General features: G+C 42.7%; 2 protein-coding genes across 9 annotated transcripts in view; both read left to right on the forward strand.

The window, feature by feature from the left end:
- Positions 1 to 9,043, forward strand: part of RANBP2 (RAN binding protein 2) — a 57,896-nt gene extending 48,853 nt beyond the window's left edge. For both annotated transcript variants that reach the window (XM_043917899.1, XM_043917900.1), the window contains 6 exons: positions 2,194 to 2,398; positions 3,234 to 3,335; positions 6,612 to 6,757; positions 7,450 to 7,723; positions 7,849 to 8,183; positions 8,532 to 9,043. In XM_043917899.1, the coding sequence (XP_043773834.1) occupies positions 2,194 to 2,398; positions 3,234 to 3,335; positions 6,612 to 6,757; positions 7,450 to 7,723; positions 7,849 to 8,183; positions 8,532 to 8,837 (1,368 nt within the window). In that variant the 3' untranslated portion in view covers positions 8,838 to 9,043. The remainder of the gene's footprint in view (positions 1 to 2,193; positions 2,399 to 3,233; positions 3,336 to 6,611; positions 6,758 to 7,449; positions 7,724 to 7,848; positions 8,184 to 8,531) is intronic.
- A 1,731-nt stretch (positions 9,044 to 10,774) lies between these two features.
- The window catches only part of CCDC138 (coiled-coil domain containing 138), a 29,106-nt gene continuing 12,277 nt past the window's right edge, over positions 10,775 to 27,603 (forward strand). For 2 of the 7 annotated variants that reach the window (XM_043917901.1, XM_043917907.1), the window contains exons 1-12: positions 10,775 to 10,888; positions 11,309 to 11,366; positions 11,713 to 11,829; positions 13,447 to 13,509; positions 14,310 to 14,432; positions 16,319 to 16,506; positions 17,163 to 17,321; positions 19,282 to 19,401; positions 22,416 to 22,493; positions 22,601 to 22,708; positions 24,262 to 24,426; positions 27,374 to 27,490. In XM_043917901.1, the coding sequence (XP_043773836.1) occupies positions 10,796 to 10,888; positions 11,309 to 11,366; positions 11,713 to 11,829; positions 13,447 to 13,509; positions 14,310 to 14,432; positions 16,319 to 16,506; positions 17,163 to 17,321; positions 19,282 to 19,401; positions 22,416 to 22,493; positions 22,601 to 22,708; positions 24,262 to 24,426; positions 27,374 to 27,490 (1,389 nt within the window). In that variant the 5' untranslated portion in view covers positions 10,775 to 10,795. Of the gene's footprint in view, positions 10,889 to 11,308; positions 11,367 to 11,695; positions 12,345 to 13,446; positions 13,510 to 14,304; positions 14,433 to 16,318; positions 16,507 to 17,162; positions 17,322 to 19,281; positions 19,402 to 22,415; positions 22,494 to 22,600; positions 22,709 to 24,261; positions 24,427 to 27,373; positions 27,491 to 27,603 lie in introns of those variants that run through there. The other 5 variants (XM_043917902.1, XM_043917903.1, XM_043917904.1 and 2 more) reach the window with 5 other exon arrangements.

The raw sequence follows: 27,603 nt of genomic DNA on the forward strand, positions 1-27,603 counted from the left end.
GAATAATTTCAGTTCTTACAGAATTCTTGATGACTGTTTCAGTGGGTGCTCATTGTACACTTGAGAAGAATGTAATTTTTGTTTTGCATGGAAAGCAGGTTTTTAAATAGATCAAATCAGTTGATGCTGTATTGTCCAAGTCCAGTGTATCGTTGCTAATTTTTCATCTGCTTGTTATGTTGATTATTGACAGGAGTGTTGCCCAGCAAATCTGCTTCTCCTGTCAGTTTTTGTTGCATGTACTCTGTTAGGGAGTGTTCCATCTGCTTGTTTTCTGGAACACTGTAGGAATTAGTGATATTTCTTTCTTAAATATTTGATAGAACTTACCACTGAAACCACCAGGCCAGGTACTTTTTTTTTTTTTGCAAGGATATATTAATTGATAATACATTTTCTCTAATAAATATAGGCCAATTCATTTTATCTGTTTCTTCTATCAGTTTACTTTTTTTGAGGAATTGATTGGTCCATTTCATCTGCATTATCACATTTGTGGGCAAAATAGTGTTCCTGGAGTTGAGAAGGTCATTAAAATGTATTGCCTGTTTAATGTCCATGGATCAGTGTTGATGGACTCTGTTAATTTGTCCAGAGACTTCAACCTGTTTATTAAAAATGTAATGCTTAATCTCCAGATATTTGGAGATTTTTTTCCTAGCTGTATTTCTGTAGTGAATGTTAGTTTAATTCCATTATGGACTGAGCGTATACTTTGTATGATTTCCGTTCTCTTGAATTTGCTGAGGTTTGTTCTCTAGCCTAGAACATGGTCTGTCTTAAGTGTTCCATATGCACTTGAGAGGAATGTATGCTGCTGCAGTTCGATGGGGCATTCTGTGGTTTTTTAATTTCTGTTGTATTTTTCAATTCTAAATTCCTGTTGGATTTTCTTTTATGGTTTATATTTGTTTGCCTGACAACTCTCTTTTCATTTGTCTTAAGCATATTTGTCTTTACCTCTTGGAACATTGTTAGAAGCTTTTCAGAGTTTGTCTGATCTTTCAACAGATCATTTCATGACATTCCCCATCCCTGGCCAAAGAGAGCCAACTCTTCTTGGATACTTTTCTATCTGTGCTGTTGGCAGCCCCAGTTTCTTGGACAGCTCTGTACCCCTGCTGGGATGTGGGTTGATGTGTGGGGGCAGGAGAAGACTCACCAGGTTCTTACTATCAGACTGTCCCTCAGAGCTTGAGAGGCTTTTTTTCTCCTAAGTGAAACACAGAAGTTTACCGTAAATATGTCTTCTTCAGAGGACATATTTTATGGTCTTGATTAAAAGTGGATTTGGTAAGGCCAGGATTTCTGATGTCACTTTGCCTGTCTCTCCAGTTGTTTTTATACCTGGGGACCACATGCCATAATGAGGGGACAGTCAGAGAAAAAATCTCTTGATGCTGTCCAGCAGCTCCAACTAGAAACCCTTTCACTCAGGTTCAGTACTCTTTTGTTGGGACGACCCTGTAAGCAGTAGGAAGCAGGTCAGCGAGGGGGCCCAGTCATAACCTCTCTTTTTCTTCTTCTCTGCCTAGCCATCCTCTGGCTCAGCACCATCCATTTCCAGAAGCCATCTTTGCCCTAGGGTGGGGTTTCAGAGGAGGTTGTGTGCTCTCAGTCCTTGCAGAGATGGCCCCCGAGGCAGGGACTGACCATGTTGGCTGGGGGTGGGCCGCTTGAACGATGGGCCCCAGGACCCAGTTCCTGCATCCTTGCTGGCAGCACCCCAGCAGCATGTGCCAGGGCTCGTGGCTCAGCACCAGCAGGAGCAACTACGGGGGGCAGTTGGCTCAGGCCAGTGCCTCTTCGGGTTCCTGCTGTGGCTTGTGGACCTGGATGGGCTGGCCCCTGGAGGCTGAGGTATTCATGGTCTCATCCCCAGACCTGGCTGCCTCATGCATCTCAGCCAGTGTTCCTCTCTGGTAGACTTCACATTGCTTCATGTCTCAAGATTCTTGGTCCTCCTGCTCCCATCCACTTCCCAGCAACTTCTGCTCGCTTTGTCCTTTTCAGTGTAGTTGAGTTGCAGGTGCCAGAGAGACTGGAGGTGCAGTAACATGGTGGAGAGAAAAGTATGCTTACTCCACTTTGTCCAGAACTCCATGTCATCTGCTTATTGTACAATAAGAGTATGTGATCCTTTTTGTCACTCAGTATTTAATGGCATAGTTATTTGCTATTTTCTCTTTGCAGAAATCCCAGGACAAGAACATAGCTAGCTCAGCCGATGGTATGTGTACAGATGACACTAAAGTGACTGTGCCATTTTCGTGTAAATCTGAAGAGCCAGAGTTTACTACCAAATCTGTTAGTTCACCATCAGTTTCTTCTGGAACTGTTGACAAACCTGTGGATTTATCTACTAGAAAGGAAAATGATGGAGATTCTACAAGCCAAGGTAAAATTTGGTGTATGTTTATAGCAACCTTGTAGGCATGAATTTCTGGATAAGGTACACCTGTGGTTCTGAGATGATACTTTCAAATGTACATCCAGGAATTCCCTTTCTTAAACTGAGATGTACAAAGAGGCATGTTGCTGCTGCTGCTAAGTCACTTCAGTTGTGTCCGACTCTGTGCGACCCCATAGATGGCAGCCCACCAGGCACCCCCGTCCCTGGGATTCTCCAGGCAAGAATACTGGAGTGGGTTGCCATTTCCTTCTCCAATGCATGAAAGTGAAAAGTGAAAGTGAAGTCGCTCAGTCATGTTTGATTCTCAGCGACCCCATGGACTGCAGCCTACCAGGCTCCTCCGTCCATGGGATTTTCCAGGCAAGAGTACTGGAATGGGTTGCCATTGGCCTTCTTCACAAAGGGGCATGAGAGAATTCAATTCTCTTAGCGAACACAGAATCTTTACATAGATATTTCCTGAAATCCTTCTTGGAATGAATGTTTGTTTAGATGATACTAGACCATGTGAAGCAGAAGCTGTGTAGCTCTGTGTCTGACTTAGTATAGATCTACATCTCATTTTTTAAAAATGATTTTGAACATGCTGCTTCTGGTGTATTGTTCATTGAGAATAGTACCTGTAAACTTGTAAGTTTTCTTCAGAGAAATAACTAGACTAAAAATACTCCTTACTCCACCCCACTGCATCAGTAGTATAGCAGGTCCTACCCCCTTCCCAGCATATACACATACACCCCTTCCCTTTGGGTCCTGGGTAAATCTTTGATGTTCGACATATGTTAAATGAAATATTAAATTGCTCTTTCCCTTTTGCCAGTGGAAAGCAAAACAGTTGCATTTGGATTCGGAAGTGGCACAGGGCTGTCATTTGCGGACTTGGCTTCCAGTAACTCTGGGGATTTTGCTTTTGGATCCAAAGGTAAGATTAGGAGAAGAGGAGGCTTCAGTGACTGTGTTACAGAAGTGGGCACCCCTGGAGGGTGAGTCCTTTGTTGCACGGTTGTTGCTCACCTGGCCATGTCTTTCCTGGCCCTTCCCTCCAGATGTCTAGTGTTTTTTTAAAGGAAGGGCTTCTATTTTACTATTACTTTTACTATTATTAATATAACCATGAGAATTTTCTCTTAATTCATTGTAACTTGTGCTAGTCTTGCCCATCCTGAAATGCAGAACCCTCCCTCCAGTTTTGGAGCAACTTTGGGATTGTTCTTCTAGTTACACTTTTGATTTGCTAATATTTCAAGATGTGCATCTGTAATTTTTAAGGAGATGACTTTGAAGTTTTCTATTTTTGCATTATCCTTGATTGTATTTTTTCATATAAGGGTTGTGCTAATTTTTTTTTTTTTTTTTTTTAATTTTTTTATTAGTTGGAGGCTAATTACTTCACAACATTTCAGTGGGTTTTGTCATACATTGATATGGTTGTGCTAATTTATAACTGGTGAGCTTTCCCATCTTTTCCAGTGGTTTTTCTAGTTTTGGTCTGTTTTGGTATCATCTGTAGAAAGTAATCCTTTTCCTTGTTTTATGGCATACTGTATTTTCCTATTCTTAAATATCTTTCATATAACAAATTATAGCATCACCTAAATTGAATTGATGCTTGATCTGTGGAATAAATTTTATTGAAGATATATACTTACATGATTAATTCAAAATAGTGTTATTCCATCTCACATATTTTACTTGTTTCACAGTTCCATCGTTTACAGAAACATATATAAAGCTTTAAGAAATTACCTTCAGATATTGTGTTACTTTGGCATTCATAGCTTCATTGAAGTCACATTGCTTTATTTTTAATTTATTTAGTAGCTTGAAGTCACAGGATAATAGGTCAGCAAATACAGCAATAGAGTGGGTACAATTATCCACCAATGAACAGCCAAATAAACGCTGATGTGTCAGGTTGCTTGATACTCTGTCAGTGTTGTGCAGTAAAGTTGACATAGGACAGCTCCAGATCTGTGTGGGAAGCTTGCCCTGAGTTACCTGCTGATTCAGTGATATTATCCACCAAGCTCTTTTTTTCAAGCTACACCTTTTAGTTTGTGTCCTTAGATCTGTGCTTTTTAGGAATTTGTGCTTTATCTTTTCAAAGAAGTAGCTTTTGGTTTTATCAGTTCTCCTTTTGTTTTTTAATTTATCTCCAGATTTGTCATTACTTTCCTTTAAATTATGATTAGTTTTCTTGTGTATTGAATGTCTACTTTAATTTATATTGTGCTAATAATATAAGCATAGAATAGTATTTTGAAACTGTAGATCCCCTGGAACCCATTTCATATATTTTCATGGGAGAGTTTTCACACTTGTAAATTTTTAATACTTTAGCCTTTGATTAAGAGCTTGTAGGTGTTAATTTTTTTTTTTAAAGGTCAGTTTCATCAGAATGATTTTTTGTTTCTTAAACATATTTCTGACCTTGTGTGGACCTTTTTGATCTTAAACTTTTTGTTTTGGTTGGTTTTAAGCCCAGAGGAGTCTTTTCTTTCTCCTCTTCTATTATGTGTTATTTCTGTGGTGATTGCTTTTTCTTCATCTGTTGATTTTATTTTTGTTTCACTTTCTTTTGTTCCTTTTCTCTCTGTTTCTCCTGAAAGTCATCTTCACACAGGTCTGCCAGTCACTCCGTGTCTTTTCTGTAATATCTCATACGGAAACTCCTAAGAGAAAATAAGAAACAGCTGTTTATCTGCTGCTTCCCTGTGCCTCTGACTGACATTTTATCATATTTCCTTGGGATTTTGTAATGTTTCCATTAAACCCAGAGTGGAAGCATCCTAGGTATTGCTGCCTAGAATACAGTTGTTGATTACTGACAGACTTATCTTTATACTTTTACTGAATAAATTCTTTTTCCTGCCCCTTTAAAGCAGTGGTTTTCAATTTTCTGCTTCATATTAGAATTCCTGGGAGCTTTTTAAAGTTTGGGGAGGGGTGGAACACTTGATAGGTTATGTTGGGCTCTAGGTGTGGGACCCAGGCACTGGTGTTTCATAGGAGCTGTTGGTGTGATTTTAATATGCACCCAATGTTAAGAACCATTGCTTTAGAGGAATTTTGAGATTTTCTGCCGTACGTCTCAGGGTATTGGGATAACTGAAAATTTTTTTCTGCTTGGGAGTTCCTGAATTAAGTTCTTTTCGAGCCCTACACCTGTGAATCAACTAGGTCTGTGCTTACTATCCTCAGGAAGCCCCCACACAATCTGGGATGGTGCTTTTGTTTTAGCATTCGTTTGCTATTTATTTGTAAGACTTTTTTTTTTCCTGTTTTTTTTTTCTCCCCATAAACCTGTCTTAGAAGAATTTACTGTTCCATTAGACACTCATTTTGTTCTTTGTTCAAGGTGCTGAGTTTTTAACTGATATGTGACAATTTTTGCCTTCTCCCCGAGTTTTTGTATCAGATGTAGGATTAGAGAGCAGTGGTTTGTCAGTCAGCAAAGTGATGAAGAGTTGAGAGGTTTCTTTCCTCTAAGATAGTGGGGAATGTATTAATATTAGCAGGCTGGGTTGTCACAGTTGAGATGTGGAAAAAACAGCATTTAGTGTTCACCTTCTCTAGGGTTTGAGGGAGAGAAAAGTCTTTGTTCCTCTGCATAGGAGTGGGGAGCCTTTTCACCCATTAAGCCTGGTGTTGCTTGAGAGAGGGTGGGTGGGGGTGGCATCAGTGAGCTGCTCCTGGGGCCACCAGTGCCACCTGGGCAAGAAGTTGAAGCTCTCACTCCAGTTACCTTAGAAGAGAGCTGAGGTGGAGAAGTTACCAACTTGTATTCAATCTGCTTTGAAAGTAGCAGATTTGGCCTCTTGGAGAACATTTTTAGGCACTAAAGTTACTTTTTTCATGTGATAGAATGTTTTATGAAATAAACTACCCTTGGAGCTGAGCTGGGTTTTCAGGTTTCAAAGGATGTACTTTGAATGAAGAACCTGCTTCATTACTGAAAGTTCAGTGTCACGAAGACCTAAGGCTTAGACAACCCTGTCTGTACACCCAGGCATAAATGTTACTACACATCCTTTGTGCTCACCGCTTAAGCTTAACTTGCCAGAATACAGTTTTAAGCATTTTAATTAGAAGTCTGTCACATCGTTGGAAATTAGATTCATTCATAAAGTACTCTAATGGGAATTAAAAGCTTATTAAAATAGATATCACTGTTTAAATATCCTAATTTATTCATCAGATAAAAATTTCCAGTGGGCAAATACTGGAGCAGCGGTGTTTGGATCACAGTCAACCAGTAAAGTTGGCGAAGCTGAAGATGGTAGTGATGAAGAGGTAGTTCATAATGAAGATATCCATTTTGAACCAATAGTGTCACTACCAGAGGTAAATATTAAAGAGTAAAAACCTTATACTAACTAACTTCACATTTTAAAACTTAAAACTTGACATGGGCTTGATTTGTAGGGCTGACCTTTGTTTGACCAACTTCTTTGAGAACATTGACTGTTGCAAATGGAAGCTTTTTATTGCAAGTTCAATCTTAAAATGTAAATCGTCCTTGTAAAAAAATTTACATACAAATGTTATTTGGTAAATTCTGTGTGAAATTGTTGGGAAGAATTTAATTTTTTCCTGTTAGCTTTTAATAACATAATTGAAGGGGCAAAAAATTAAAAACCCATTTAAGCTCACATTTGCCACAGTCCTTTCAATAAAAAGTATATTGTACTTTTTCTAGACAAGAATGTTATTTTAGGCAAATTATTTTTATCAGTTTCAGCCTCAATCAGTAGATAGTATTTTTCTCGAAGAACAAGATTTTTTTTTAAACCTCTTCTCTCCTGTAAAAGATTGTATTTGACTTCCAAAAAGAGGAAGAATGTTAATAAGTACAAAGAGAACATTTAATGACAAATCTTTCCTGCCTCATCCAAATCTGCTGTATTAGTAACCCTAGGATGTTAACTCTTTTCAAATTCTGTTCATGTCAGTGTGTTAAGGAATTTGGATCTTTGGAATTTGTTATGAGTATGTTATAAGTAGCAGCTTATAGGTAATTTCATCTCCTGTCACAGGTAGAAGTAAAATCTGGAGAAGAAGATGAAGAAATTTTATTTAAAGAGAGAGCCAAACTTTACAGGTGGGATCGAGAGGTCAGTCAGTGGAAGGAGCGTGGGGTTGGAGACATGAAGATCCTCTGGCACACTGTGAAGAATTACTATCGGATTCTGATGAGAAGAGACCAGGTGTTCAAAGTGTGTGCGAACCACGTCATCACCAAGACGATGGAACTGAAACCCTTGAATGTTTCCAACAACGCTTTAGTTTGGACTGCCTCAGATTATGCTGGTGAGCTCTGCACTCAGTGATACTTTCTAGTTTTTTTACTTTTCTACATTGACAACAAATATATAAAACAATTTTTTAACAGTTATTTTAACACTGAGGTCACTGTGTTGTTTGTTGTTTAACAGATGGAGAAGCCAAAGTGGAACAGCTTGCAGTGAGATTTAAAACTAAAGAAATGGCTGATTGTTTCAAGAAAAAATTTGAAGAATGTCAACAGAATTTATTGAAACCCCAGAAAGGACAGTTATCATTGACAGCAGAGTTCTCAAAGGAGACAAATCCTGTGGTGTTTTTTGACATTTGTGCAGATGATGAGCCCCTGGGACGTATAACCATGGAATTATTTTCAAACATTGTTCCTAAAACTGCTGAGAACTTCAGAGCACTGTGCACTGGAGAGAAGGGCTTTGGTTTCAAGAGCTCCATATTCCACAGGGTGATTCCAGATTTTGTTTGCCAAGTAAGTCTTTAAGTGTGCATCACAACAGGGTCTAGACAAGTGTGAGTGTGGGAAATCTGAGTGTTTTTCCTTACCTGTAATTGTAGACTTTAGCTTTTCCACACCTCCAGCTTCTATCCCCACAAGAACTTGCAGCCTAAAAGGGTTCATATTTCTAATGCCTTGAACCTGATAGAAATTAAGGGTGGGAAAAGATCTTTTCATTTTTGTTTCCTTTCACAGATTTCTTAGTTTTCAAACTACATTCTCAGAGAAGCTGGGTATTTAGGACCTACCCTTCAGTGGTTAGTTCTGTATGTATTTTAATGTTTTATTTGGGATTCCTATTAATTGAAATCTTTTTTTCAGGGAGGAGATATCACAAAACATGATGGAACAGGAGGACGGTCCATTTATGGAGATAAATTTGAAGATGAAAATTTTGATGTGAAACATATAGGTCCTGGTTTACTATCGATGGCCAGTCGAGGCCAGAACACCAATAATTCTCAATTTTTCATAATGCTGAAAAAAGCAGAACATTTGGACTTTAAGCATGTAGTATTTGGGTTTGTTAAAGATGGTATGGATACTGTGAAAAAGATTGAATCATTTGGTTCTCCTCAAGGGTCTGTTAGTCGAAGAATTATCATCACAGAATGTGGACAGATATAAAATCATTGTTTTCCATAGTAAATTTTACCTGTATAAAAGTTGAATTGAGGCCTAGCTGTTTTGACAACATGGTAATTATGTTCAGCTTTTGAAAATGGACGTTTCCAATGTACAAATGTAAAATTGCAGCTTATAGCTGTTGTCACTTTCTAATGTGTTATAATTGACCTTGCATGGTGTGAAATAAAAGTTTAAACACTGGTGTATTTTCAGGTGTACTTGTGTTTATGTACTCCTGACATATTTGTATTAAAATGGAATACTAATCTTGTTAAAAGCAATAGACCTTCTCAAACTATTGAAAGAATATGATATATGCAATTTAATTTTAGTTCCTTTTAAGATATTATGACTTCCTGCATGGACATACTTACTATTTGAATAAAGGGACCATGACTTGGATAATTTTTATTTCAGATTTGGACTATATTTGGTAATTTTAACTATTGGTGTGTTCAGTTATGAATAGAGATTCACTTGTAAATGGGTAGAGCCACAAAGGGCAGAGACTTAACCAAAGTGCTCTTCTATAAATTCTTGCACCTCCTGTATAGTTAAATTATCTTTTAAGCAGAGTACCTTCTTTCCTTAAAATGATATGTAGCTTCCTGTGCCCTTTCAACGGTATTAAATTAATTTTTACATTTTAAGTTGAGTAATTAGATTTTTTAAAAAACCTTTCTGTCATCTGTTTCTACTACCTCAAACTGCATTGGTTCTGATAGAACTTGAATTTTTCCTTGCAGTTATTGTGATAAAGTATGAGTATTTTAAACAGGTCTATACCATGTTCTTTGGTTAAAAATTTGCTTTATACTAGATTGTTGCAGTACCTTTTTCTGGTGAATTTTGTAGCAAAAATAAAGTGACAATTGTTAACAGCCATGATATTTAAAAAATTCATTACTTGTGCATCTAATCATTTGTTCATTCTGGAACCAAAGAGAGAATAATTAAATATCTGTAAACTCAGACTGCCCCCTAATTACCAGAGCTCCCAAGGAAAGAACTGTTTTCAAGGGGGGTATATACTGAACACTTACTTGGAAATGGCTAGTGGAAAAAGTTGGACAAGGGGGACGCTCTCGTCAGCCTACTCAGTGTAGGACCTTGGAGTCCCCCGAGCACGTTGTGCACGTCGCAGGCCCTGCCGGAGCGGTATGCTGGGACTGCAGGGCTGTCTCGCGCTGTTTGGGGTCTGGAGACAGGCTGTCCTGGGCCAGCACCTGCTCAACGCCCGAGGTGGGGTCCGCGTGCGGGGCGCGGTGGACTCCCTGACCCCCGACTGTGTGTGTGTGTGTGTTGCGGGGCTGGTGGGGCGGGGGGGACGGTGCGTGCGCGACTGTGTGTGTGTGTGTGTGTTTTGCGGGGCTGGTGGGGCGGGGGGGACGGTGCGTGCGCGCCGGTCCTGAGGGCTCCGCTTCTCCGTGGTTTCGGGGCGCGTCCCGGGTGACAGCAGGTGCCTGGGGGCTTCTGGGCTACGGGGGACTCCGAGGCGCCCTGAACCATTACAGCTGTGGACCCAGGTTTGGAAACGAATGCTCAGGCCGAAACCAACTTCTCCAGCCAGGACAAGTCTGAGCTGCGTACGAGAAAGATGCACCCGGATGGCGCCTCGACCCGACCCCAGCGGAACGCCCGCGCCCCTCAGGAAGGAAAGGAAACGATGACCCCGCGCGCCAGCTCGCATCTTGCCCCCACGGGCCACAAACACGTACAGACGCCCGCAACCGGGCCCAACCGCGTTCGCGCCGACGGCATGCGGGAGCCCGGGTGTACGCGCGTCGTAACACGCATCCGCAACGCCCGCCCCTCCACTAGTCCGAGCTCTGTTCCCCAGGAAACTCAAGTCAGGGTCCCTGCCGGGGGCGGGGCATGTCGTGCGTCACGGCGCATATTCTCCGCGCAGCCCCGCCCCGCCGCGCGCTGTTGCCAAGGAGACGACGTCGGTCGTGGCCATGGAGCCGAGGGTCGTGAAGCCGCCGGGGCAAGATCTGGTGGTGGAGCGCCTCAAAAGCCGCTACGGCCTGAGGGGCGGCTGCCTCGGCGAGGTGAGGCCCGGCCCTGCCAGGTTCGCGGGTCGCCGGATATGCGGGTTGGAGCGTGGGCGCGAGGCGGGACCCCTGACGGCGGCGGGCTGGGAGCGGGCTCCCGGCGGGCACGCGCGTCAGAGGATCGATGCGCGTCACCACGGGAACGCGCTCAGGCGTTCGCGTAGACTTGGGTGAGGATCTGAGTTGCGTCAGTCCCGGCGCTGGGCGGTGAGTCCGAGCCGGTTTCACGCCGCAGGTGCTTTGGCCCGGTGCCCCAAGGTGCCCGGTGGGTCCGCGGGGGCCGCTCCTGTGCGGGGGCCCGACGTGCCTGATGGGCGGCGAGAGGGGGCGCCGCGCGGGGCCGGGGTTTCAGGAGTCGGAGGGGACAGGGGCCGGGGGACTGACCCTCCCCGGTCACCTCTCCATCCTCTCTTCCAGCCGGGGCGCCGGCGGCCGGACGTGGCGGAGCGGCGGCGGCGGCCTCCCCGCACCCCAGGTAGGGCGGCGGCTGGGTTGTTTGTTCCCCGCAGGCCGCAGGTGTAGGTAGTTTATCATGTGAATTCAATTCTTAGAGCTCATCAGAGGGAGAAGCACTGTGTTGAGCCCTCAGGGACTTGGCCTGCCGCCTGGGTCTTTCGGTTCCGACGCGGAACAGGCTCATCGGCACCGGGTCGATGCCGGGATCGCGTGCGGGGTGGGGACGGGGGAGGCGATGAACTACACGCTGTTTGACCAGCGGCTCGGAGGCCAGTCTGCTGGAAGCTCGTGTCCCACGCCGAGAACGAGGTGGTCGGTGCCGGACCTTACCGAGCCGCCTCGGCTGCCTTCCTTCCTGTTCACAGAGGATTTGGACATCTTCTCCTGTGGAGATAAAGTCGGTCCGACGTTGAGATGTTTCTCTGACGAGAGGAGGCGGCGCCCTGTGTCCCCCCGCGGTGTTCTCACGGTGAACTGGCAAGGTACCCCGAGTCCTGCTGGGGGTCACCCCCCGCCCCCGGGTATCGAGAAACCAAGGGGGGCGGAGGTTGCCTGGTGTGCGCCTTTCTGTGGGAGAAGGCATCCGCGGTCCGGAGCCCGCTGGGCGGTGGAGAAGACTGGGCGCTAGTTCCTGAGCATCTGATGGAACCACACGCCTAGCGTCCTGTTCGCAGATATAATGCAGGGTTATTTACACTGCAGGATAGATAGCTCTTCATCCAGGACCCAGAAGAAGGCCTTGCTCCCTTATTTATTTTTTTTTAATAAGGAACTAAGATAAAAATGACTACAAGTTTATTCAGCGGCAGTCGGTATGGTGTGTCGCCTGTGTGTCTCCTGCTGTGGTAAGCACTGTGCTATACCTAGGTGGCAGAGAGAGATGGAAGAGGTCAGCCCTGGGGTTGGGGCCTACAGAATATTACACCATGTGCTGCTGGGCTGTGAAGGGTCAGCAGTTTTGTGGAGGAGCTTTTACTCTGGGTAAAACCAGTGGAAGGTAAGGTGAAATAAAGTTCTAAGCTGAATATTATTAATGCCAAAAATATGTGGCAGAAAGAAGTGCTAAGGTATCAAAAGCAAACAAGCATTTTGAAGTGATGTTAAACTGTAAAGATGTGGACATACATAAAGAGAAGTGTTGAGGTGGTTGTGGAGAGGGAAAAAAACACTGCGCCTGAAATATCTGTTGTTACTGTGATTGATACCTTGGAGCTTGCATTGTTTCATTTTCTGATTATTAGTCCATGTGAGGCACTTAGAATGCTGTTCAGTACATAGAAGGGCACTCAGATGCACCACTGTTATTACCATCACTGCGGTCTCCTTTCGTGCTCACAGAGTCATCTAGTTGATCTGGAGTCAAGGTGTGGACATGGATGTGAGGGGACTTCCCTGGTGGTCCAGTGGTTAAGAATCCACCTTACAATGCAGGGAATGTGGGTTGGATCTCTGGTTGGGGAACTGAGATCCCACATGCTGTGGAGCAACTGATTTCGTACACCACAACTAAGATCCGACACAGCCAAATAAATATTTTTTAAAGAAAGATGTAAACATGGGTAGTTTGATTAATGTTGTGCTTGTTGTTCAGTTGCTAAGTCATGTCCAACTCTTTGCGACCCCATGGACTGCAGCACCCCAGGCTGCTTTGTCCATCATTATCTTCCTGAGTTTGCTCAAGCTTATCTCCATTGAGTCAGTGATACCATCCAACCATCTCATCCTCTGTAGTTCCATTCTCCTCTTGCCCTCAGTTTTTCCCAGCATCAGGGTCTTTTCCAGTGTATCAGCTTTTCACATCAGGTGGCCAGAGTATTGGAGTTTCAGCTTCAGCATCAGTCCTTCCAATGAATATTCAGATAATTTCCTTTAGGATTGACTGGTTTGATCTCCCTGCTGTCCCAAGTTTGATTATAGAGAAAGGAAACTGTGGGAAGTTATAAGTTCATGGAAATTATTTTCTTATATTGAACTGATAGTTTTATTTTCTTTAAATGGTCTGGGTATGGTTTCAAGTTGAAGCTTTAGAACTGTGAAAGGTTTTAACTTTGGACAGTTTTCCCACCAGTCCCTTGTTGTGATCTAGTGTGGAATTACAGGGCTGCCCAGCACCTGTGTCTGTCGAGTGCTTGAAAAGGGGCTCGTCTCAACTAAGTTGTGCTGTAAGTAAATAATAAACAAGGCATTTTCAAAATAGGTAAAAGAATGTAAAGTATCTTATTTTTAATATTGATTGTATGTTAAAATGATTATCTTTTAGATATATTGGATTAAATATTATACACTGTTAAAATTTCATGTCTTTTTATGTTTTTAAAGGGTCTGCTAGAATTTCTTTTTCTTTCTTTATGGCAGTGCTGCAAAGCTTCTGAGATCTTAGTTCTCAGACCAGGGACTAAATTTGGGCCCTGGGCAGTGAAAGCACAGAGTCCTAACCACTGAACTGCCAAAGAATTCCCGAAAAATTTAACTTATCTTTTGTGACTTGTAGTGTATTCCCTTTGAACAGCTGGCTCTGGAAATGCCAACATTCAGATGATCTTTTTGGAGAGAACATCTGGGATCCTAGTTCTGCTTCACCTTTTGCTCATTATGTCACCTGTCAGTTACCCTGTCAGTTATTTAACTTAAGATTCAATTTCCCCACCTTCAATGCTCGTTCTCGTAGTTGTTAAAAGAATTAGAGACACAGCACCTGTTTGATCCACCTCACAGCAATACGGGGTCAGGAGGAAGGGTGTACTTTGCAATTGAGCATGTCTGAATGTGGGGAAAGTTCACACATGTGAGTTTTCAGCATCATGACTGATAGTTTGCAGTTTTTCCTTTTCCTTTTTTAAAAATGTTTACTTGTTACTTTTTTTCGATTGCTATGCTGCTAATATTTGAAGCAGTCTCCTCTTCTTTAAATGGCTGTAGAAATCTTCCAGAATGCTGTGATTGATTTTTTTTTAAAGCCTAGATGATGAACTGGATTCTTTTCAAGATTTGAAAGAACCAGAAACAGAAGAAGAGTTCACCGGCAATGACTCTAGAGTCAGTGCCTCCAAAATAAACCAGCAGTCCTTTAGAGAGACAGACAAAGGTAAGAGAAATGCTCATTTCAGAACAGTCATTTAAACAGCAGCTCTGTCAAGTAGGGCACTAAAGCTTACCCCATAGTGGTGACCCTAGTTTTCAAGGTGTGCATTTCTTTGTCCTGGTTGCTAAGCCATGAACTGGTTGCTGTGCTTGTCATTAAGTTAAAGGAGAAGAGGAAAATAAACTTCATGATTTTCCAGTAGAATTTCACACTGTCAAAGTTTATCAGAATAACTTAATAATTCATGAGTATTATAATCTTTTCAGTTCTTTTTCTTGTCAGTATTTCTTAGGACGTAGGATTGTGATTATTGTTTAGTTGCTAAGTCGTGTTTGACTCATTTATGATCCCACAGACTGTAGCCCTCCAGGATCCTCTGTCCAAGAAATTTACCAGGCAAGAATACTGAAGTGGGTTGCTATTTCCTCCTCCAGAGGATCTTCCCAACCCAGAGATTGAACCCATGTCTCCTGCGTTGGGAGGCTGATTCTTTACCACTGAGCCACCTGGGATGCCCTAAGATTGTGGTAGTAGGTGACTAACCCTTACACCTTTCAGGTAAACAGGCCAGGTCGCTTGAGGCCTGGCCTCCTTCACCCTGAGTCAGCAGTTGCTCTCTGTGTACCTGGCTGCATTTGTGTGGTGGATTTTCCCACTGGAAACAACTGAGAATACAATATGTTGTAACATACACAAAATGTTGAGTGTGTTTAAAAGTTGACAGAACTAAGGAATATTCCGGCCCGGGGCTGGTGGACTGGGAGCCTGGGGAGGCAGGCAGAGCACGGAGTGTTTCCCTGGAAGGGTGCTTGTGGAGCTGGGGAACAGGAAACAACTTTCTTTTTAAAAAATTCCTGTTTTTTATCTTGGCTCCCCCGGTCTGTCCAGCCAAGATGGGGGAGTACCATGGAGACCCCCTTCTTACAGCCGGGGGCTCCTCCTTAGCTGGACGCCAGTGTAGGTGAAAGTCACTGCTCATTGTGAGCAGAGTGTGAATGCTGACAGCACAGTGCTGGGGAGGAGCAACGCAGGAGGGCTCACCTCCACTGCTAGGGTTTCGGGGGGGAGGGGGGTACTTTGGTAACTGATTTGGCATCACAGGTGGTGCTAGTGGTAAAGAACCCACCTGCCAATTCAGGAGAGTTAAGAGATGAGGGTTTGATGCTTGAGTTGGGAAGATCCCCTAGAGGAGGGCATGACAACTCACTCCAGTATTCTTGCCTGAGAATCCCACGGACAGAGGAGCCTGGTGGGCTACAGTCCATGGGATCACAAAGAGTTGGACACACAGTTGAATGCACAGGGTAACTGCAGGAGCTCTCACCATGGCTGCCAGGAGCAAGGCTCCCCAGCCTTGGTACAGACAGTGCAGCTTGGCGGTCACAAGTTATTGTCAAAGGCTAAAGCCATGGAGGGTCGTGAACCTGCTGCCATCGTTAACACAGGAGCGCGTTATTTAACGGAGGAGGTTATAGAGATTATGTAATTATATGATTAATTACAGACATCACATAAAGTTTTAAAACAAGTAAAACAAATAGTTTTTTAAACGTCAAAGAAGTGGAGCAGTGATGAACACTGTTTGGATTGGTAGGTAGTTTGGTGTAAGGGAACGTGTCAAAGGGCATGTGTCAGGGCTCCTGAGGTAACTCTCCATCTCTTTGTCAAGGCAGTTAACCCACTCATTTTTTAAATAGTCTTAGATTTACAGAGAAGTTGCAAAAAGGCCACAGAGAATTTCTGGATGGCTTTCACCCAGATTTTCTAAATGTAAACCGTTGACTGTGTGCTCCTTTTTTTCGGCATATAGCACTTGAAACATTTTAACAATACAATGAGGATATTTAAAACTGTAAACTGAGATTTTAATTTAAATTTTGTCCTCTTAGCCGATGCCTGGCCAGCTAATGTGGCCTCACGTTCAAGGAGCTGGGCTGACTATTGTAGTGATGGCAGCGACTCCCCTCCCAAGCATGTTGGCTCCCCTGCGTCCAGGGCCCCACGGAAGCCAGGCCTGCTGCCCCGTCAGGTCAGCAAGATCTATGACGAGCTGCTCCAGATTCACCAGAAGCTGCAGGTGTGGACTCAGCGCTCCCCGGATGGCAGCCAGGAAGGAGGGGACCAGAGGGAGGGACGGGTGCAGCCAGGGCTGGAGCAGACCTGAGGGTCAGTGATGCAGAAGCCGGTTCAAGGGGGACGGGGCTTGAGGCCAGACTGAAGTGCGCTGAGGAGGGTTCAGCCAACCGGGACAACGTTTTAGAGAAGTTTTTCCAGGTGGGAGGCCAAGGAATTGGAAGCCCAGCCTCCCTTTGTAAGGCCACGGCCTCACCCTGTCTGTTCTGCTCGGCAGCTATGGGAGCTGATGGGCTCTGGGGGAGGCTGGAGGAGGCTCGCATGGCTGTGGGGATATAGGGGACATGAGAGGATTCCTGGGCTCCACTGGAGCCTGCTCTGCTGATTGGAGGGGAATGTTGGAGAGGCTCCTCTGCAGGTGTGAGGCGTTCTTCCCAGGGACGATGGGGAGGCGGGAGGGAGAGTGGGGGGTGTCCCCATGGTGCTCCCCTTGTCTGCACCCTGGATTCTCTCAGGTCTTCATGCTGGAGTCTCCTAGCCGATCCCGTCATTGGTGGCCTGCAGGGTTCCCGCGTGCTGTATGGTCATTGCTCTGCACTCCCCTGGCTGATGCTCAGTTGAGTGAGCTTCCCGGAGTGCTAACTCTGTCCTTCCTCACAGTGTGAGACTGCAGCCCAGCAGGAATTCGCTGAGGAACTTCAGAAGCGAGAATGTTTTCTGGTCGAGAGGGAAGAGCTGCTCTTCAGACATGAAGGTGCCTTGAGTGAGGTGAAAGACGTCAGAGAAGAGGTCCTCATGAGGTTCCAGATCATGAAGGAGGTGAGCGTGGCACTGACTGCAGAGTCCGGTTGCAACAGTCCTCTGGGCGTCGCTCATCTTCTGTAGACCTGGGATCCTAGCGTAGCCTCTGGAAGCCTGATAGTACTGTGCCCAGCTGGGTTCAGGCTGTGTCTTGTCACGTTCACTCAGTTCCCAGAGCCTTTGCTGTTGTTGTGAAGCCTGTGTGCTGCAGGCACCACTGGGGGCCTGAGGCTGGGCTTCTCAGCCTTTGCTGTGATGCTCTGGGTCCCTAAGATGCCTGTGGGGTATTGGGCAGGGGTGGGGTTGGGCTTGGGCTTGTTGTCAACTGAGCTCCTGTCTCTGCCCCTTGCTTTCGCCAGCTCAGGGCTGAGCTGGATTTAAGCACATCCGTGGCTCATGGATCCCCTCTTCCTGTTCCCAGGCCTGGAAAGCAAAGCCATTTCTCTGCAATTAGCAGGGCCAGGGCCTGCCCTGGGGCAAGGCCGCTGGAGAAATGGGGAAACAGAGCCCCTTGAGGGCTGTTTGCCCAGGTTTTTCCTCCTTTCTGCAACTCCCTGCTTGTTTCCCTTTGACTTTCCTTAGTAGTTGCTTTCTGTGTTTTTTGTGTGGCTTTAGTTGTGATCAGTAAGAGAAGCGGAGCTCAGTGGGCTTATCCTTCTGGAAAAGGAACCCGTGTCAAATGGTCTTAATATCTTCTGGAGGTGGAAAATTTGTGCAGTTGAGAATGTTAATATTACTTTTAAAAGAAGTGTTGTCTTTGTGGTCATGTCTGAGTTATTTAAGGAGTTGTTTATCGTAATCATAAAACTTCATACAGCCGATTTTTTTTTTTTTTTTTAACGACTTTGGATTTTCCGTGCACTCCATCTTCATTTCAGCCTTGGTTCTTTCTCTCTGGATTTGTCTGTTTGCTGCTTATAGAAGTATAAAGCTCACTGTTTTATTTTAGTGGGACCTGGATGATTACTTGGAAGAAGGAAATCAGTTTCTTGATTTCCTATGGAAATTTACTTGTTTTAATACATTATGAGTAAATCTGAGAGTAAAAAGTGAAAGAAACTATGTAAGTATTCACAAATCTAAAACGTGCTCTTATTTAAATATAATTATGGGGAAATTGATTTTAATATTTATAAAACTGGTTAAGGAAAGTCAAATTGTTTGGGGCTCAGGAAATTTTATTGTGTGTTTAAGTTTTCTGAGATGTACACCAATTTTAGCTAATTTATGAGAACAGTTCTATGTGTGGAATATTTCTTCTCCAGAGGGCTAATTTAAACCTTAAATTTTAATTCACAAAGCTATGAATAATTAACTAGCCTCCTGAAAGGATCAGAACTCCTTTATCATTCCATGATGTCAGAAATTATTTCAGTGAGTTTCTGTTGGAGATTTTTCTGAGCAGGACCGAAAATAGCCTTAATGCTACTTAAATTGTATAATATGTTTTAATAGGTATTTAGCATATATTTTTAATGCTTTGTTATTAAGTTGCTTGATTATCCAGTTTTTATAAATTACTTGCAGTGTCAGCCATTATGCTTAAATATACTGATTAAAGTCCTTGTGATTCAAGGAGTTATAATTTTTTTTAAAGCCTATTTTTATTTTTATTTATTTCCTGTAATTTTCTATATTTGTTTTGGCTGCGCTGGGTCTTGGTTGCTGCGCGGGGTTTTCTCTAGTTGTGACGAGCGGGACTACTCTCTAGTTGGAGTGTGCAGGAGGCTTCTCATTGCAGTGACTTCTCACTGCGGAGCACAGACCTAGAGCACAGGCTCAGTAGTTGTGGTGGAAGGGCTTTTGTTGCTCTGAGGCATGTAGGATCTTCCCACATCTGGAATTGAACCCGTGTCTCCTGCATTGGCAGACGGATTCTTTACTGAGCCACCAGGGAAGTCCCAGGGAGTTGTAATTTTTATCTAACTTATGTTCAGTAGCATTAGTGACATTAAATCTCTATTTTTTTCCCTCCTAGCAACATGATGCAGAAGTTGGGCACTTAACTGAAGTTCTTAAAGAGAGAAATAAGGAAAGCAAAAGGCTAAGGTCTTCCTTTGATGCATTGAAAGGATTGAATGATAGCTTAAAGAAACAGGTAAGACCTAGTTTATCTGTGTTAGATTATGAGACATTCTCAGAAATGTATAGATTAACCAGTTCGAGTCAGAATCTTAGAGCATATTCTGTGTAGAGAAAACCTTGATTATCATCTTTATTTGTTAGCTTTATTATAAAATACTTCTGAATTTAAAATAGTTAAGCTAGCTCTTGCTTTCTCATCATGTGTTCTGCCAACTAGCTGAGCTATTTGACAACTTGGAATTTTTCAAACTGTTAAGAACAGTGACTAGATTAAAAACAAGGAAAAGAAAACCCGCTAACCTGGGGACTTCAGGTGCTGAGTTGTAGCTTTGCACTGTTCTTGAACCGGCTGTTACACACCACTGTGTATTTTTGGAGGGTCTCTTGTGTGTGGATCCTGTGCTGGGAGCACAAGCTCATGCCCACTGCCTCACCCTGCACTGCACTATGTATGCATGCAGAGCTATGGCGAGCTCACACCCACCACATCACAACTGCTGTGCACCATTATATATGCAGAGCTGCAGCGAGCTCACGCCCACCGCATCACACTGCACTGCACTGTGTGTGGAGGGCTGTGGCGAGCTCACACCACTGTGTCACATTGCACTGCACTATGTGGGTCACTGTGTGGGATGTGCAGAGCTGTGATCAGCTCAGTGCTCAATCATACTCAGGTTGCACCAGGTTCTTGCTAGTTGTATTTTTTTTTTTTTGCTCCCCTTTGCCAGTTTTGCTTGAAATATATGGAAGTGAAGGGCTTTGTGGAGAGGGACAGGAGAGTGATGGTGTGTTTGTGGGGAGGGAAGCATGGATGAGCACAAACAGGTGAACCTCAGCATTTTAGCAGCTGAGTCCCTGGGTGGGGAACTTTATGGATTCCAGCAGGGGGCTGAATGTGGACTCTGAACCGTTTGCACCTGGAACTCTTGGCCAGCTGTGTGTTCTTCTCTGTCTCTCTGATTTCTGTAGTCCCCACTTGTTATAACCTTTCTCCATGGCAGTGATAACCAGGTCCCCCAGTTCTTGCTGGCTCTGATTCTTTGTCTTTTCTGAACTATCTGCCCTCCCGCAGTGAGAGTGTGACCTTGACCCACTTTGTCTGGAGCCCTCTCATCCTTGGAGAGACTGTGTTCTCCCATTGCAATCTTGTCTCGCTCTCTCGAGAAGAGTTTCTGATTGCTAGCATAAGTGCGTTGTTGCCCGTACCTGGCTCTCGGGTGACTATGATCCTGATCGTTCAGCATGTGTTTGGTGACTTGTAGTGACTGGGGTGGATGTGTGCATTGCTAAGGGGTGGAGCCTGTTTATATGCATGGTGAATGGTTGGACACTTCGCCTGAGAGGCGCAGAGAACGTAGTGAAAAAGTTAACATGGGAGTTCCGAAAGTACTTGGTGAGATAGAGAGGCAGAATGTGAAAGGATAATATCCACAAGTTGGTGAAGCCTGAGAGCCCACAGGTTTTAAGAAATTCTGTTAACCCTAAGGAGGAGAAATGTTGAGGAACACCATACTGGTGCGCTGTTTTAAGATGTGAAAACTTTAGTCAAAGATAAAATCAGAGACAAATAAGGCACCTTACCTTCAAAGAAAGAGCAGTAAGACTCCTGGAGGAAATATCACAGACCTGATTAACCTAAAAGAGAAAGGCTCTCTTTGTTGTCATAGGAGGCCAGGCAGAACCTTGAATCTAAACCTGTCAGCACGACAAGAAAAATGCTGCCAGTCTCCAAATGAGTATAGATGCAAAAATTTGAATATCAACAAGTTGAATCTAGAGCTACCTAAAAAGTATAATGTCATTGAGTGGATTTATCTGAGGAATACAGGAGTCATTTATCATTTGAAAATTAACACATCGTCTGGTAAAAGGAGAAGAATCATAATTCTTTGATTTAAAATTCAGCACCAACTCAAGACAATAACTAGGAATAGAAGAGAACTTAATTTTCATAGAGTATCTACAAAAAGAAACAGTCCCGACAACACTCACACTTAACGTAAGTTACTGAAATCTTTTCCCTCTGAGATCAGAACAAGGAAGGTGCTCGCTGTTCCTGATTCTGGGGAACTTTGAACTGACGTCCTGGTCTGTGTAGCAAGGAGTGGTCAGGATTGGGAAGGAAGAAATGAGAATTATCCTCTGATGACGTGATTATGCACAGATGTAGTCAGTGTCCAGACGAGCATACAGATAAGTTACTAGAATTAAACAAATTCAGGAGACTCTTAAGATATGGGTTCAGTAAAAGTGGGGACGTATGTATACGTATGGCTGATTCATGTTGATGTTTGGCAGAAACCAACACAATTCTGTAAAGCATTTATCCTTCAATTAAAAAGATAAATTTAAATAAATTTTTTTAAAAAGCAAGTGTATTTCTGCATATCAACAGTAACCAGATAGTGTTTATTGAAAGATGCTATGGATAGTAGTGTCAAGAAGCGTTGGCTGTGCAGGAGTAAACCTAAGAGATCATACATGCACAGAACACACAAAATGTGCAAAACATGATTTAGAAAGCAACTAAAGAGGATAAAAAAAATACAAAGCAATTAAAGAGGATAAAAAAATAAAAAGCAATTAAAGAGGATGGAAAGAAGTGTAAGGCTGTGTTGTATGCAGGGTAGGAGACCCACTATGGTGAAGAAGGCACTTTTTCTGAGTTACACAGACATTAACTCCAGTCCCAGTAATTCACTACACTGTTACATAGTTTGTGCATTTTCTCGTATGTACATTATAGTTCAGTAGAAAATTCAGAAAAAGGACGTTCCCTGTTAAAATGTCTTCATTTAAGATGTTAGGAGACTTGCACATTTTTCATAGAATGAAGTAAACTTTCTAGAAACTCTTTATGTTTTAGGGCCCAGTGGTAGTTTTTGCTGTGATCTTTAATTGTGGGTGCTACTTCTGTGTGTTGTGTTGCCTGGTGGTAGACCAGATAAGATTTATCCTGGGAAAACTTCAGTAGGAAATCAGCTTGAGGTTTCTATTGAAATGTCTATTGTTCTCCTGTTTTAGTTGAATGAAGTGAGTGAAGAAAACAGGAAGTTGGAGGTTCAGGCCAAAAGAGTTCAAGCTCGCTTAGACAATTTACAGGTAAGGAACCTGCTCTGCTCTTGAGACACAAGTGAAATCTGAAATGACTGCCTTGGTCTCACTTCTGATACCATTTTTCTTTAATTCATGGATACATGCTGTCACAGAGGAAGTACGAGTTCATGACAATACAGAGACTGAAAGGCAATCCCCAGGCCACTCATGAAGCAAAAAGTTTAAAGCAGGAAAAAGTACCAGCTTCAAAACCTTGTAAGGTATGGTTGAAAATTTCTCTACTGCAAAGCCAGGACATTTTTCTCTTTGTTCTTTTTTTTTTTTTTTTTTCAGTTTATCAAACATTCTTTTTGTTATGGAAGTATTCACCATAATAATTTCTTTGTTGAGAAGTATCATATTTCAGATATGCTTTTGTTTGTAAAAAGAGCAAAATATTCAGCTGCTAAGAATATCAGTGTACAGGGCTTTTTGTGGAAATGTGTTCCCATCCCTCTTGGAAGTAAAGCCAAGACTGGAATTTCTGCGTCATAAGGTACATGTAGGTTTAACTGTTGGGGTGGCCACCAGTTTTCCAGAGTGGTCATGTTATTTGTACCGTTGCTGGCAGTCTATTCTATTGCACCATAGCTTCGTCCATATTTGATGTTTCCAATCCTTTTTATTTTCATCTTTCCAGTGGGTGGTAGTGATATCTCACTGCAGACTTGCCTGGACCCCACACTCCACTCCCAAAAGGGCTGACCCAACCTGTTGCTGCCTCCCGGTGCCCCAAACCCTCTATCTGCCACACACAGGCTGTGTGCAGAGGGCTTAGTGGTTGGAAGAGGTCCTATTTTACTCCCCCACCCCTTTTTCCTGCTACATAGTTTCCATGTTTTATTAAATAGGATGCTAGTTGTGAAAAAAAATTTTAATTAAAAACATTAAAGTAGAAAAATTGGAGAGTCATACTCAGGTACTCAAGATGATTGTAGTTTTCATCAAAAGTTCCTATTTGAAGAAAATTGAAAAAGTTAAAGATTACTCTTGTTCAGAATAATGTAACTTTGTTTTCCTTCATCTCTTTCTGTTTTTGTGGATTGCTGTCTGCTGAACTATGCCTTTTTTTTTATTACTTTGCTCTTGTACTTCTCTGTCTAAAGTTAAATCTGGCATAGTTCCCTGTTTAAGTCACACGTGTGATAAATGTCAACTTAAAATGATTAAAAGTGGTTTGAAGGAACATAGAAGTCAGTTGAGTTGAATTTATACTGGTTTTTTATGGCATTTGGTTCTTATTTTCTTCCCATTTGTGTAGACTCTCAAAGAACAGGGTTTCCAGGAAAATTTTTCATATCCATTTTATAGAATGGTACAACATAAAGAAAAACAGCTTTTGGGAGAGGAAGATAAAAAGTTCCATGGTGGAAATTATTTAGCTTTTAAAACCTTTAAATTTGTTAAAATCTTAGGTATGGTGGTTCATGCCCTTGAATTAAGGCCAATTTTGCTTTTCTTTATTATCAAACTTGGATAAAGAATTTTAATGAAAATTCTCTCTCTTGGTAATAAGGTACAGTTCTTTCAATGTCCTTATTGTGGTGGGTTTCCCCTCTTCTGTCAGCCAGCACTTAACATGTGTCTGATGTTAACTGGAGAGATTTGATTTGGAATTTCTTCCATTTGGAGAAGCTTTGCAATCCAATGCATGTTTTACAGAAGCAGTTTAGATAAATTATTCCATAATCACTTAACAAATGTAAAACTTGCCTTTGAAGTTTTAGCAAGCTATGAATTGAAATAAATGCTTGCTTTAATTTTTTGCTTATAGGTATCACTTAATGGACAAGTTTATGAACTTTTAACTGTCTTCATGGACTGGATTTCAGATCAGCACCTTAGCAAATTGAAAAATGAAGAATCTGGAATGGATGGTGAAAAGCCACTACCCACATTTGCTTCTCAGAGAACTGATATTCAGGAGAAGTGTGTGAAGGTTTGTTTTTAATTTGAAAAATAATATGACTCAGTAGAAACATGGAGAATGAAAAAAGAAAGCCTGTGGTATATTTTGCAGGACAAAAATTATTGAAAGTATTTTTGATAGAAAGTTGATCATACCAACAGTCAGTTGTAAAAAGACTCATTTTAGACTTAATCCACATGAATTCCTATGTGTATTTTTATAACATGATGGGAATTTCCTTTTAAAAGAAGACCAGGAATTAAAAACCTACTCCAGAAAATGGCGAAATAATTATAGAGTTAGGCAGGTAATCAGTGATATGAACAATTCCTGATAATGCATCTTTTTAGGATTCACATCTCACTAAAATAATTTTACTTTGCCTTTTGTCATGAAAGAACAAACAGTATTTTCAAGAGGCTTCTCATTATCAAAGACAAATGACCATTTTCTTAAATTACAAACATTAATTTGGATATGATACTCATGATTTCCAGTCAGTATAAATTGTCACTAGAGGTTGACTGTTGCATTCTACAAGAAATACATTAAAAACTCTGAAGAGTGGATATCTGAGGTTGGTTGTTTGACTTAAAGAATTTTTACATACAGGACACGGTTTCATTTTAGGAAATTATTTCCAGTTTCCATCCTTACCTAAAAAGTTTCTTCTGAAGGCCTTTTGTGCTGGGCAGGATAATGGCCCTGGAGATATTGATAACCTAAGCCCTGGAGCCTGTGGATGTTACATCACTTTGCCAAAGTAAATTAAAGTTACTTATCCACTGACCTCCAAGTGGAGATCAGTCCACTTGTTGTTCAGTCACTCAGTTGTGTCCAACTCTTTGCAACCCCATGGACAGCAGCACACCAGGCTTCCCTGTCCATCACCATCTCCCAGCACTTGTTCAAACTCATGTCCATTGAGTTGGTGATGTCATCCAACCATGTCGTCTTCTATTGTCCCCCTCTCCTCCTGCCTTCCATCTTTCCCAGCATCATGGTCTTTTCTAATGAGTCGGCTCTTTGCATCAGGTGGCCCAAGTGTTGGAGCTTTGGTTAAAGTGATGATTAACCCAGGTGATTAACCCACAGAGCACTTCAGACACAAGAGGCTACTGTAGAGTAGGTCAGAGGCTCACTCACCCTCAGCCGTGAAGGCGGAGAAGGAAGGAGGAGGGTCATAACCAGGCTGGGGTGACCACCTGCTAACAGCTAGCTGACCAGGGAACTAGACCTCCAGCCATAGCCCAAGGGAGCACCAGGTTCTTGTCATCTTCGAATAAGGATTATTTATTAACTTGTTCTGGATGCACACCTTTGAAGTGAAATATTAATTGTTCAGTCATGTCAGATTCTTTGCGACCCTTTGGACAGCAGCCCACTTGGCTCCTCCATCCAAGGGGTTTTCCAGGCAAGAACACTGGAGTGGGTTGCCATTTCCTGCTCCAGAGGATCTTCCCAACCTAGGAATTGAACCCTGGTCTCCTGTGTCTCCTGCATTGCAGGCAGATTCTTTACTCTGTAAGCCATTGGGGAAGCCAGTACAGAAGTATGCAACTTTGCGTACTTGGGATTTGGTAGGACTTGGTGATGAATCCTGTACTTTTGCGGGGTCTCAGGGTTGGCTCCCAGCTCTTGATTTTGCACTGGGATGCATGTTGGCAGCATTCACTCCAGGTAGGAAACCCACAAGATCTGGGTTTGCACCTCTGTCCTCTGGCTGGATAGTTTTAGGCAACGGAGCTGGAGACTAGCGGGCTTGTGTCTGGTGGGCGTTGCCACGGGGATGGAGCTCTGAAGAGACTTCTGAACTGGGTGTGGATGCGGGAGGCGTGAGTCCTGATTGGCTGATTCTGAGTTGAGGCTCCAGTACTCCGGGACCAGGTGACTGAGGACCAGCCAGTAGGGGGCCCTGAAAGTGAGCAGAGAGGTGGAGGAGCTGGGTCTCAGAAGTCAGAGAGAGGGTATCAGGGGTTGGGGTCGCGGAATAGAGGTGGTTGGTGCATGGGGAGGGCGTCCCAGAGCTGCTGTCAGAGGTCTGGTGTGTCTTTATTATCCTGTCTGTGGTCCAGTTACGTATGATTTTACATCCTTGCTTTTATTAAATTTTTATCGTTAGTTAATATTTTCTGTTCATCATCTCTAGTCCACTGAGTAAGCTATTCACTTGACCTAGCTGTTTCCCTTTGTTAGGCCGTTAAGTCACTTACATTTTTTTCAAATCAGTGTAACAGTATTTTTGTATGAGAGCTTTTGGAAGGTTTTATTTTAGGTAATTTTCTTAAGCTGTTATAGCAGAAGTGGGATTATTTCCCAGAGGCTTAGAGTATATCTCTGTGGTCTTAAACTTTCAACAAAATAACATACTGTTGAGTCAACGTTCATATTTATCTTTTTTTAAAAATGTGTATTATTTTTACAAATTAACATTAAAATGTTTATGAAAGACATATAAAGAGGAAAGTGACTATCTTTCCAGTTACTGAAATCTCACTGTTAATACTTTTTAAAAACATCTTATCTCTCCCAATACAAATTCAGTACAGAGGTATTTTATATAAATGGGCTCTTATTACACTTTTGAAACCTGCTTTTATCACCTCAGACTATGCTATGGCAATAAAGATGTCATTATCAGTTAATGGTTATACATGTACTGTAAGTTTATGCTGTAATCCATGGGATCACAAAGAGTCAGACACAACTTAGCACCTGAAGAACAACAAAAGATTCAGATGTGTGGTTGTGTAGGTTAATCTTAAAATCCTAGGTGTGCTATTGGTGGGTCAAGGAAATATATATGTAATATCTCAAATGTGTGTTTCCTTATTGTATTGCATTTAATTTTAAAGTAGAGAGTTCTTTGAGAACTCTTCTCTTCTCTTCTCTTGGAAAAATAATTTTTGGAAAACTGATAATTAATTTCAAATGTCTGAAAACTGTGTGTTCATATTTTACATCATTTCATCTTTAGCTTTTGCCTCTGATGACAGAGCAGCTGCAGTGGTTGCCCTTTGTGAATGCCAGGCTTCACGAGCCTTACGTGAAGTTTATCTACTGGTCTCTAAGGCAGCTCGATGCCGGGACTCAGGTAACTGTGAATCAGTCAATCTGCAGGGAAAGCTGTGTTCAGTATGGCGTGGCTCCCGCTTGCTCTGTCTCAGGCTTCCCTGTGCCTTCTCTTCACGTTGCAGGACTTTTCCT

This window comes from Cervus elaphus, chromosome 11, assembly GCF_910594005.1.
Source record: "Cervus elaphus chromosome 11, mCerEla1.1, whole genome shotgun sequence".
Taxonomy (NCBI): Eukaryota; Metazoa; Chordata; class Mammalia; order Artiodactyla; family Cervidae; genus Cervus; species Cervus elaphus.